The sequence below is a fragment of the Heterocephalus glaber genome, unplaced genomic scaffold (genome assembly GCF_053883595.1).
Source record: "Heterocephalus glaber isolate CG9 unplaced genomic scaffold, H.glaber_assembly_v1.0 deba00001547, whole genome shotgun sequence".
In the NCBI taxonomy this organism is placed as follows: Eukaryota; Metazoa; Chordata; class Mammalia; order Rodentia; family Bathyergidae; genus Heterocephalus; species Heterocephalus glaber.
The window spans coordinates 11,270,128-11,283,071 of NW_028258340.1; the positions used below are offsets into that span (position 1 = coordinate 11,270,128).

The window sequence follows — 12,944 nt, forward strand, 5'->3', positions numbered from 1 at the left end:
TACATCCCAAGGGCTATTTCTTTAAACTAAGCCCTCTAATTTTAAAGCCTTTTCTTTGTATTTGGGCACTTTTCACTTTGCCATACTTGGAACTCTTCATTCTCCAGAAACAGACTTACAGTTGTATTTGGTTAAAATTTTAATGATTTTAAAATTTGGTCATGAAATGTCAAAGTACCTTTTTTTGCTGGATTTGCAATTGTTAGAAAAAAGCTTGCTTATTCAGGAAAATGTTTATACATTTGATAGAAATCTGGTTTGTATGTCATTGGCCAGAATGTTGATTTATCTTTTAAAACATTTCAAAAATGAGAATAACTCTCTATTCTCAGGGGACTAGAGCAGCCACTGCTTGTGCCCTGCCCCATTCACCATTCAGATACCCCCACCCTCCCCATTTCCTACTTCAAACATCTATCATTCTGCCTGAAGTTTTCTCTAGCCACAGGAGCATACTCAGCTGAAAGGGACAGTGTAGAAATACTAAGAAATTAACACCTCTGAAGGAGTAGATCAGTAAAGCGGGGAGTTAGTGGATGAATACCTGAATTTCCTTAACTACTTCAGTGAGACAACTGAAGCATGTTCTACACAGTCTCTAAGAGTTCCCAAAGGACTTGAGCCTCAGTTGTCCACAGTTGCTCACCATTACACAATTAGCTTCTTTTTCTTTCCTGTCTTGTTTCCACACTCCTCTACAAAGGCTTTCTGGGATTGCCTGTTGAATAAAACTTTTACACTTAAATCCTTGTCTCTAGTTCTGATTCTAGGGAAACCTAAACAGGAACTTAACAATTCTTTGAGAAAATTCTCAGTAATATTGTTCAGTAGCCATTAATCCACACATTTGAGTACCTTCATTATGTGGAGCCTCTGTAGTAAAGGACTAAGTATCACAAAGATAAAGGAGAATACAGTAAGTCCCCATCCCGAAGCTGCAAAAAGGCCACTAAAGTGGTTTGATAGGTAAGCCACTAACACTGTCTTATGTGCTGAGGGCTCCAATAAAATTGTGGGCAGGGTGACATGATGTTAACTCAATTTGCTCAGGAAAAATCTGAAAAATGTAAATGCTTCTCCAGAGAGTTCAACAATCCTTTTAAGGAAGAGAAAGTATCTCCACAGAGCCTTTGATGTTGGTGCAGTCTTGCATTCTGGGTATTACAGGTAGATGAGGGATTTAGGGGAAGTGAACATTCTAGGCAAAAGAAATATGCACAACGGTATGAAGATGTGAGGACATTTTATGTGTGGGAGACTATGTTGAACAGAACCTGAAGTGGGGAGATAAAGTTTGAGTCTGGAAAAACAGGCAGGTGGTCTAAAAAAGGGCCTTGCAAATCTTATTCAGGACTCAAAAGGGGAGTAACTAATTTACTCTTTACATAGTTCCAAGTTCAGAATTCATCCTTGTGATTTAGTAATTTCTTATTAATCCACTACTATTAAAAACTTTAAAATGTTAGTGGCTGAAATCTGTTTCCCTAAGCAGAGGAACTAATTGCAATCAATGTAAAAAATATTCAGGATCTTTCAGAAAAATTGAACCAGGTATGGTTGCACATGCCTGTAGTTCCAGCTACTGGGAAGGCTAAGCCATAAAGATCACTTGAGCCTAGGAGTTCAAGGACAGCCTGGGCAACGCAGAGATACTTCATCTCAAAAAAGAAAGAAAGGATGGAAGGAAAGAAGAAAGTGAAGAAGGAGGGAAGGGAGGGAGGGAAAGAAGGGAGCAAAAGAAGGAGGAAGGAAAAAGAAAGAAAATGAAAATTAGGCCAATAGGCTTCCTATTTAAAATAGAGATTTTAGTATTTAGTGAAAGTGATTGTTAATACAACTACATCTCTGTCAGATCTCTGTCAGTCAGACAATGAAAACAAATATTAAATTGTGATTTGTCATATCTACCAATATTTTTTAAAATGATATTGTAAGTATTTCTTTTCAATGAATAGTGATCACCTATATCAAAAACAAAAGGTTCTACTCTTTAGTTCGTGTTAATAGTGGAGACTCCCTCCATTTTACAGGCCTATGCCAATGCCTCCACTCACCCAAGTATTCAGTTCCATAGTAAGAGTACATCAGGGGGAATGGTTTCCTTTTCTTCATGGCATACTGCTTCCCAGAGTCCAGGATCCCCTGGCAAATTGACTTGATCTGTGCTGGAGTCAGCACCTGATTGAGGAAATCAAGAAGCAGAAGTCAAAGCAAAATCCTTCTCCAGACATTAGATTTTATTTATTTTTTTGCTTGAAAAGTCCATCAGCATATCCCCAGCTTTCCTTTCTATATGTAAATAATCTCAGCCAACTACAATTCATTTTTTACACTGATTTTCCCTGTGATGTCACATTTATCTATCTTCTTCAGAAAATTCAGTTTTGATAGAAACACACCTTTACTATTGTAGGCTGTTATAAGATGCAAAGACCATCTTATTTCTGTTATAACGTTAATCCTCATCACAGGAACAAGAATTAGGTCAGAAAGGAACAAACAGTGGTGCAAACAGATCATGCTTAACAAAGTTGTTACTACCAGTTAATAGTACCATGTAAGTCTGGCCCAGACAACAAATCTTCAATTTGTGACTTTTAGACTATGCTCATAAAGCCATGTTTTATGACAAACTGCTGTATAACAGACTCATTGCAGCCATTTGCATTCCTTAAGTAAAGCCAAAGTCCAACAGTACCAAGAAAAACAACTTCTGACATCAAAATGACTCTGACTAAAGAATAGCTAAAATGTAGGGACCTGCAATCTACCTACAATCAATTTTAGGAGTATAGAAATTAAAATGTTTTCAAGTCTTCAAAGCATTATGGAGTTCATTAAGATTCTTCTCCTCGGGTTTGCACTGTGTTCTGTGTTCTGCCCTTCCTGGGGCAGACTAGACGCTTCCTTTGGCATGCTCCCCATGTCACCAGGCCTCGTGCTCTGGTGAAGCATTTATCACCTGCTGTGGTAGGTCTCTCCCACTAGACTATCAGTTCTTTGGGAGCAAAACTGCGCCATCTCACATTTTTGTATCTCTGGTGCCTAACAGAAGTTGACAGGGGCATTGGTAACTGATGAGTAAGTAAATGAAATGCCAGGTTTACTGATATGAAAAGAAGAATCTTTTATAGCTTCTTTCTTTCCTTGCTTTTCTCTCTCAGCCTTTTCTTTCCTCCTGTGATTACTTCGTAAGCCTCTACCCTATTCCAGACAAGCCTTTTCTAGATGTTGATGATATGTCAGTGAATATGACAGATAAGACCTCTGCTCTCATGAAGCCAACCTTCCAAAATCCAGACTTGCACAGAAAAAATACTGGGCAGATTAACCAGAAAAAGTCACCTAAAGTTCATCTTGCTTGATTGAATGAATCTAAGAAGAAATAAAAGTCCATTAGATTTTGGGCTCTCTTCTAAGACTCACATATCTCATTTTCCTACCTGATATCTGGCATTACACCCACAACTTTTTTGGAAAAAAGGTCCTAATGATGTAAGTATTAAGTTGCTCCTCTGATTCACCCAATATTAGAAGAGTAAAATATAATTCAGATGTTAGTTTCTATAAATCTAGTCCTTATTTTGGAAAATAATTACTTAATGAAGAAACTTTATGAATTAATCCTGCCAATTAACATTTATTGAACGATTATTCTAGTAAGACCCCACAATAGGTATTGTGGGGAAATTCCAGAAAACATAGTACAGATTTTTTCCTATGGGGAATCTACTGTCCAGTGATGGAGATAAGATACAGAAAAAAGTCTGCAACAGAGCAATTAAAGCTCAAGGAACCTAGAGATGGAAGCAGGCAATAATGTAACATATGTAATGGAGGACCTCTGGGTTTCACTAAAGATTTACTTCCTCCTTAGGTTTTATCTGCTCCAAAACAATTATATCATGGCTTTTCACTTAAATTTCCCTTTTATTGTTACCTATCTTTGTCTCTTGTTTTAAGCTGCCTTTCTACTTAAAGCTCCTGAAGACCTTATCTTTCTATGCATCTTCACTGTCAAGGCAAGTCAGTCCAAAGTCTTTCTTTAGCCTAACAGCAAATTTCTTCAGGGCTGGGATTTAGTTCAGTGGTTCTGCCACCTGCCTCAAAAGCACAAGGTCCTGAGTTTGATCCCTGGTACCCCTCTAAAAAAAATTCTCCTTAATGATTTCCTACTCTGCACCCATTCAAATTCCTACTAAGTTTTTTATTTGCTGTTGAAAACATTTACTCTCTGCACCTTTATCGTAACCTGATCTTATATCCAGTCTTACTCAAAACCTTGCAACATTAATCTTAAATCAACCCTTCCATCCTGGCTCTCACTCAGAAACCTGCTAAGAGCTTTAAAGGGCATTCACTTAATAGCATTCTATCCTGGTTCCTTCCCATATTTTTCTGGGAGACTATTTTGCTATTTGACTGTATGCAGGGCCTGTGGTCTATATACTGATTTTAATCACTATGACAGAAGCAGTTTTTTGCTGTAGGAAATGGTCCCTAAATTTTCAGAGATGGGTTAATTTGAATTACTAAAATTTTCCTATTTAATTTTCATTACTATAACTGAAAATTGATTTATTCTTTTTTTCAGTTGAACATTTACTTGTGTATTTTTGAGTTCATACATGGTATTTGCCTGTTTGTTTTGAATCCAGAGAAAAAAATCGAGGTGATATATATGGTGCTCTTCTCATTTTTTCCATCCCTAATCCACAGCTTGGAATAGGGAATAACTTTATAAAATATTATTTCAAAACCTCCTCTGGTCATGTACCATGTCTGGGTGGTTTCCTCTTATCTTTCAGAAACACTGTGAAAAACAAAGAGAAACTGGGGCTTGTTCAGCTGGATACAGACCAGTTATGCATGCAGGTTTTTTATCTCTGAGAACAGACAAGACCTACCCATGACTTTATTGATCAGCAAATAAGAACTGAAAATAGTGCTCATTAAAAGTCTGTGTGTGGGGAACACTGAGAAATAATGTGCCCCACTACCCTCCTCCCCCATGAACAAAGAGTACAAAAAGAAAAAGGGATATAAAAGACTGGGGTAAGGGGCCAGATCTAATTCTCATTTCTCTGCTTTCTCAAACACCCCTCCATTTCCTGTTATGAGCACACAGAAACTTGCACATGAGCATGCCAACTCCCTCTGAGGTCCTGAGAATGACAGAGAAGCATTTCAAGTAGAGGAGAAAGGTGACTGCATATGGCTGACAGGGGCTCCCTGCCCATCAGGTTCTTGGCAAAACAAGCCCAAATTCCCTTTCTTGTATTGTTAACACTCAAGTCCCATACATATGTTAATATTTTAGATAGATTAGGTTCTTTAAATCTTTTTCCCCTACATTGAATTAAAATAAAGATATCTCAAAAGAAAAGCAAGTCTGAAGTGGTTTGTTTAAACACTTTCATTAATTTAATGGATTCCCTTCACTGATCCTGTGAAATATTCCTATTGTGCTGGCCTCTAAGTATGAAGAGACAAGAGAGCAATAAAGCACAAACTACGATTCTTGGCCCTCCCTGAAAGTCATGCTATGACCGAACCACATCCATGCAGAGGAGAGATGACCTTCATTCAAGAAACAAGTAAAATGGACCAAGCCACAGAATGCTTGTCTTACTATAGATCTTTTCCCCGGGGCAAGTGTCCTGCCCACAGTCTCTCTGAAATGGTAGTCTTTGCTGGCTATATTTCTTGTTCTTGGCATGAATTATCTCCTGCCCTTCTCTTATCAGCACTGATTGAATTCATGGATAATGGCAAGTGAGTCCTGAGTGTGCCAAGGTCTACTATGTGCATCTCAACAATATTAAATGCATATTCCAAAAAAATTTAAGCTGTCAGCAATCACAGCTGATACTGAAGGCAGGTCAGGGGGTAGAGCTGGGCCCATGTGCCAAGTGAATTTTGGCGGGAATAAGCAAGTGCCCCGAGGGACAATGACAGAATAAACTACCCAATACCATACATGAAAAGGACTGGGGCAGATACACTAAGAGAAACTGATACTGGAAGAAATTGAGAGAAAGGTAGCTTAGTGCTTATACTTCCCTTAGTTCCCAACAGTTTAGGACTACTTCCTGCTATGTTTCCATAGAACACAAAAACCCATCCTTCTGCCTCTTCCCTTTACTTCAGCTATTTGAGGAAGTCTAGGGTTTTTTGTTGTTATTGTTTTGCAAAAAGAGCCAACAAGAACAAGCACTGACTTAAAGTCAACTCTTACTTTTCATTCCTCCACTCTTCATATAAACACATTTACTTATCATACTAGATCCTTTTAACCAAAATAACAGAGACCTCTTCACCTAAGGTACATGATAGGGACCCACCTAGCCTGGAATTATATGTCTTCATACTTTTGTCAAAAATCGGGCCAGGGATTTAGCTCAGTGGTTCCACTGCCCGCCTCACAAGTGCAAGGTCCCGAGTTCAATCCCCAGTATAAAAAAAAAAATCCATTTGAGACACCTGAGATCTGAGAATTATCTGCTCCTAAAAATGTTGTCCCTGGACCAGCAGCGTGAGTATTACCTCGGAGTGTGGTAGAAATGTATATTCCCAGACCCTAACCCAGACCCTTTGAATCAGAAACTAAGTTTAACAAGATCATTAGGTGGTGTGCATATATATAAAAGTTTAAGAAGCATTAACTTAAAAAAATCCATGAATTCTTAAAATTCCCCAATATTAATTTAAGTCCCAATAATATTGTATATCTGGATTACATAAATCCAATTTTCCACTGTTTTCAACTACGACTTTGTTTTCTTTTTTTTGTCTTCTTTTTTTAAAGAACAATTTTTTAAATAAAGTCTCTCTAAATTGCCTAGGCTGGCCTTGCACTTGAGATCGTCCTACTTTAACCTCCCAAGTAACTGGGGTTATGGGCATGCATCAGCACACTGGACTTGTACCCTTGGTTTCTGTGTGAGGGAAAGGTTGACAGAAGAAACAGACAAGATTTTGCAAAATTGCTATTGAAAATATTTTTTCATAGCTTTCTAACACCTCTCTACAAAGGCCCAAGTGATAAGCTCTCCTCTTATCCCACAAAACAAATTGAAAAGCTTTGTTTTATCATAAAGGAACAAGCAAATGTTTCATTGTAGGCATGAATGACAAGAAGCAAAGCTAATTAATGCAGTGATATTCTTTAGAGGTTCTGCTATCAACATTTTTCTTCTTAAACCTTAATCATCGGTTGAATGGTTAATGGTTTCATTATATTTATGTATTTTTATTGTAATCCACCCCAATTATTATTCTTTTGGAAGTAGGTACATGCAATCAACTTTCTGTTGCTAGGACAAAATACTTAACATACATAATTTAAAGAAGAAAGGGGTTATTTTTGGCTCATGGTTTCAGAGCTATCAGTCAGCCCATACTAGATTGTCTTTAGGCAGAAACATCATGGTGGAGGAGCATGGCAGAGGAAAGCCATTCACTTCATGGTGGCCAGAAGCCCAAAGAGAGGGAAAGAGTCAGAGCAGAGGGGCCTAGGGACCAGATAGTCCCCAAAGTCACGCTGGCATGACCCATGCAGCCACACCCAGAAACATACTTTACTCATCTCCTAGGCATCTCTCCAGCCAATAGAGTTGACATCTAAGATTAACCATCACAGCAAAAAAAAAGTAAAGATCTTTAAAAGATATGGAAAAGGTGTCTTGAAGTGGTAATTCAATTAATATGAATTATTCATGTCAAATTACAGTACTCAGGCCAACCTGACAGCCTGTTGTTACTGAACAATTTTTTTTGTATAAAACAATTTTCAGGATATTTTAGACTTCCTACCCCAGACCTTGTTCAACTACCACCAACATTTTATCATGCAACAGTTCAAAATGTCTGAGTGTTCATCTGCATAGAATGCAGAGTCATTTCAATATCACACCAAATGTAGATGTAACAGACTAAGAACTTGATGTTAACTTACGTGTTTTCATTCAATATATTTTGTTCCCCATACTTTTACCCCCCATTGTGGTGGTAGCATAGGCTTCTGCTCAGATAACAAAGCAAGTCAATGACCACCAATGAACACCACAATGATTTCTGATACCCATGGACAACAGCTTTGAGGTAAAATAGTGTTAAGATGTTAGAGCCTGAATATTTTGGGGACTTCAAGTGAATAACTATACCAACAGACTTGAATGACATGTAGAATCAGAATGGAGATAAGAGATTTTTAAAACATGAAAACCTGACTTGCAAAGGAAACTGGAAAGTTGAAAGTCAGTGTGGAGTTCCTGCTCTGCCTACACCCTCTTACGTTAAGCTTTAGAAGAGATACTATAGTCCTACAGATAGATTTGGGCTCCTGTGGGTAGTTAGGATGTGTGCCCTCTCTTTCCTGGAATTCAAAAAGATGGCAGCCTCCAAGACATGTTTCTTGCCTCAGGGTGTGGGACCAGTAAAAGAGATACCACTGCATGGCATGTCTCACACAAAAGAACACAAAACAATCCTGAGTTTTCTATAGCCACAAGAGTAGAACACATTCCATACCCAAAAGTAAATTTATTTTTTTTAAGTTCCCAGTCTAAGTTATTTCAAATCACAATGTTAGAGGCTTTTGTTTTTGTTTTTTTGGGGGGGTGGTGGTACAAATTCAGTAGTCACAAGTGGTTAGCTTTTACTTTCGATATCTCTTTGAGAGTGTAGTTGAATTGGAGCTCAATAGGTTATAGGGAAAAGTCAGGCCTCCCAGGAAATGACTGGAGTGGGTGGAAATTTACTTAAGGCATTAAGAAGACAGAAACTTGGAGGCGCTGCATTGAGTCATAACATCAGGACCAGAGAAAGTATTGAGGAACCGAAAAGAGAGAAAATAGGGCTAAGAGAAAACTTTCAAGCAGGAAACTGATCTTGATAAATCAAGTAATTTTTGAGTTTATGTATAAAGCATGTGTGATGTACTTTGGAAGAACATGCATTCTTGTTTTATTTTTTGGTACTGGGGATCGAACTCAGGGCCTTGCGCTTGCGAGGCTGGTGGTGTAACCACTGAGCTAAATCCCTGGCCCAGAATATGCATTCTTAATAACCACACTAAGTAAACATGTGGACCATGTAAATAATGAAATGTTCAGCACTGATTTAAACCCTAGAAGGAGTGATCTATAGAAAAGAGTGGCAGTAAATATTGTTGGTTTCATAAAGGATAAATGAGATAAACTCTGAAGGATAAGTAGGAAGTGGAAAACCAAAAGCAGTGAGGAAGAAAAGGCATTTAAGGCTACAAGTCGATGGGAAAAAAACTGCATTACAGCAATGCTTCCTTAACCAAAATGTGCACACAAATCACTTGAGACTTTTGAAAAAAATGAAGATTCTAATCAGTAGGTCTACAGTGGGGCCAGGAATCAATGTTTCTAACAAGCCCTCAGATGACACTGACACTGATGCTGGTCATGGACCACACTTCAAGGAACAAAAGGTTGTGGGAATGTAGAGATTGGCTGCAGCAGAGACTTTATCTCAGAAAAGGTAAAAAACTAGATTGTGGAAGTACAGGAAGTTTCCAAAGACAGTCAAGGAACCAAGAAAGAGCACAAGGCAAGAATGTTGCACACTATAATTTAAATGATAAGATTATTCAGAAAAGGGAAGCTGCAACAATGGGAAATGCTTTACCAATATGCTGCATGCATGAGAAACTGTCCAAATTTACAAATCCCAATAGTGAACTCTTTTAGCCAATGTGGCCAGGTTTGTTATTTTCCTTATTAGTCTCCAAATGGGGCATGTGTGCTGGTGCAGAATGAACAAGTCTGTTACATCTGGTTTTCCTGATGTTGCCTGACCATTATTATACTAGGCAATGAGGAATGGGATGCAGGTTGCTCAAGTTGATAATTATCCTCCAGTCATTAAAGAAATTCAGTTGTGAACATTTGGTCCCAGATATCATTTCACTGATGCTTCTTTTCCCTTCTCATGTCAAGAAACAAGCAAAACAAACATCAGAAACCAGAAAAAGAAAAACCGGTTTTACTCCATTCTTGCAGACTGACTGTTGCCTTTAATGACTCGTTAGAGGTAGCTACTAACTCAGTCTGCATCAAGTGTCACTAGATGATTTCATTCTCTTTCCTCAAAGACACCAGAGCCTGAGGTTCCTTATCTATGAAAAAGGGATGACAACACTTGACCCACTTGTCTCCTCAGGACTTGAGAAAAAAGTAATTCCTAACCTGTGGCTGTACACTCCAGTCACCCGGGGATTTTTGAAAAATCTCAATGCCCCAACCATTCCTCAAACCAATCCTATTCAGCTCTGTAGGCATGGGGCTCTGGCATCTGGACGATTTTAAAGCTTCCCAGGTGACTACAAATTACAGTCAAGGTGAAGATCTACTGCCATGAAATAACAAATAAATGCAAAAAAAGTTTTGAAGAGCAAAGAATTAATAATATTCATAAGGAGGAGGTGGCAGAGAAAAAGGAGGAAGAGGTGAAGAAGAGGAGGGTTAAAGGTAATACAAACAGAATAAAGAAATGTCTTTGGTGTGAATCGTGGAGGAGTGAACAGGAGACATTGGATGTGCACAAGAGTGGACATTCTAAGTTAGGCTAGAGGTCCACTGAACACTAGCCAATGTTTCCATCCAAGGCATCAAGGCACATTTTGTGGCAGGATAATGGAGAAATTACAGGACAGAAAAAACAGTGCACTGGACTAGGAATTAGATCTGGGTGTGAGTGCCAACACTGGCACCATAACCATGGTTAAGTCATGAGACCTCCATTCCTTCCTCTTTAGAGTAAAGTGGATAAACTAGAATCTATTACATCACTGCATCTTAAACTTTAGTGTGCCCCAAAATCATTTAGGAAGCTTGCTAAAACATAGCCTCTTGGGCCTCGATGTTGATGTCAGAGATTCTGTCTGGTTCGTAGCTGTGGAATGGGATCTGAGATTTCGTTTCTACCACACTCTCAGATTATAGTGATGCTGTTGGTGGGGGAAGCACTCACTGAGTAGTTCTGTACTAGGTGACCAGTAAGCTCCATGTGGTCTCCAGACTCTACAGCTCTCTAAGGCTTTGAAGGAGTCTGGCTTTTGAATACAAGAAAGAATACAGTATAGTGATAAAAACTATAGAATGTGTAGTCAGAGATCTGGGTCCGAAACTTGGCTTTACCACTTCCTACTATCTTCTTTTCCCAGAAATAAGACCTAGCTGGAAAATAATCAGCCTTGAAAACTAGAGATAAAAAAATGTCTTACAGAGTAGCCACCAAGCAAGAGAACAGTGATGGCAGGTAAGGTAAGGATAGACTGATTAGGGCTGAATTTTTAATCTCTAGTTTTCAAGGCTGATTATTTTTTAGCTAGGTCTTACTTTCAGGAAAATATGCTTTCCTTTGTAAAAGGAAGTGATAATAAGATCTACCTTATTGGGATGCTATGAGGATTCCATGTTAGACACTTGGCATGGTTCCGGCATAAAGCACATGTACACCGTATGCAAACTCTAGTGAAAAGAGACATCCAAGGTCAAGTAGTGACTCTCACCAAACAGCACTGTAGGCTTTGGAGTTCTGAGCTCAGGAATATAGCTTTCTTTTGCCTACCTCTCAAACCTCATCCTCCACCCAAGGACTAGCTTATGAGCAGCCTGCATTCCTAGATTGTTGTAACTTATAACTGATAAACTAGAAGTACATGGCCCTTAATGTCTATGTATTTACCTTTATTTTCTCATCATCATATTTAGAAGCTTCATTCTCCCACTTCTCAAAACTACATTCCTTTGCTCTTTCAAAATACCTCTCCAAGGGCCAGGAATTTAGCTCAGTGGTTGCCTTGCAAGTGCAAGTACCTGAGTTTGATCCCCAGTACCAAAAAAAAAAAAAACCTCTCCAAGTTATCTCATTTATAGATACACCTCTGCCACTAGCTATCTATGTAACTTTAGATAAATTAAGCAAACTCTGTAGGTCTCAGTTTCCTCCTCTGAAGAAATAAGATATTAAGCCAAGGTGGTATTTAATGTGCCTTTCAGCAACAGAATTTTGTTGTAGTATGACAAATATTTATAAACCTACATATACATATTTGGGCTATGGTTCTGGGATGTGGATGTCATGGTATATTTTAGTGGTTTAATGTCACAGAGTAGGCAAAAAGTCCTGTGCAATGATGTTTTAAATGATGCTTTATCACAGGTTTAATCTGTCCTATTCTAGGGATTCTATTTATTAAAGAGACATATTTTCTTCTCTACTTTCTTTATTGTAGAAAGCTTAGAGGACTAGATCTCCTCTTGACAGCAGTTGTTGAAATATCTGGAGTCATCAGTCTTCCATTGTCCCCAAAGAGAATGACTACATTATTAGACCTGGATATGCACTTAACCAGTTCACACCAAAGGCCTCCTTTAAGCTACTATTGAATGAATATGTCATCGCAGCGTCCTCAGTGCATGGTTCAACTTTTCAAGTGCCTACTATATGCATGATACTGTGCTACAGAGAAAAGAAACACAGAGATAAGTAGTTGCTTATAGCTAGATAAACAGTAAATGCCTTTTCTATTTGGAAGGACCTATTCTGATTCATTATGCATGGCTTACACTATTGGTTAGCTGCTTGACATCTAGTCTCTCCTTATTCTTTGTTAACCAAATCTTGCTTTTATTACAGTGACAGCTGTGCCCAGCCCTAAGTGATAAATAGTGAGTAGAGTTAGCCAAATATATCAATCCCAGTGTTCCCTACCAACTAGCCTTCTTTGTAGCTAGGGCTGGCAATGCAGCCTCATTTTCATCAATAGAAAAATCTGCAGTAGCTTTTTGCAGAATTTTCATTTCATAATAAATGGAAATAAAATGGATGGATTAGGCTGTTACTACATTTTCCCTTTTTTGTCTCCCTGAATGTATGTGAGGCCTGCAACAGTGATAGCTACTTTG

At 38.4% G+C, this 12,944-nt stretch overlaps 1 protein-coding gene across 1 annotated transcript in view; it reads right to left on the minus strand.

The window, feature by feature from the left end:
• The window catches only part of Lancl3 (LanC like family member 3), a 106,522-nt gene that overhangs the window by 17,467 nt on the left and 76,111 nt on the right, over nucleotides 1-12,944 (minus strand). Inside the window, exon 2 of the mRNA XM_004850036.4 lies at nucleotides 2,055-2,178. Coding sequence (XP_004850093.1) covers nucleotides 2,055-2,178 — 124 coding nt within the window. The remainder of the gene's footprint in view (nucleotides 1-2,054; nucleotides 2,179-12,944) is intronic.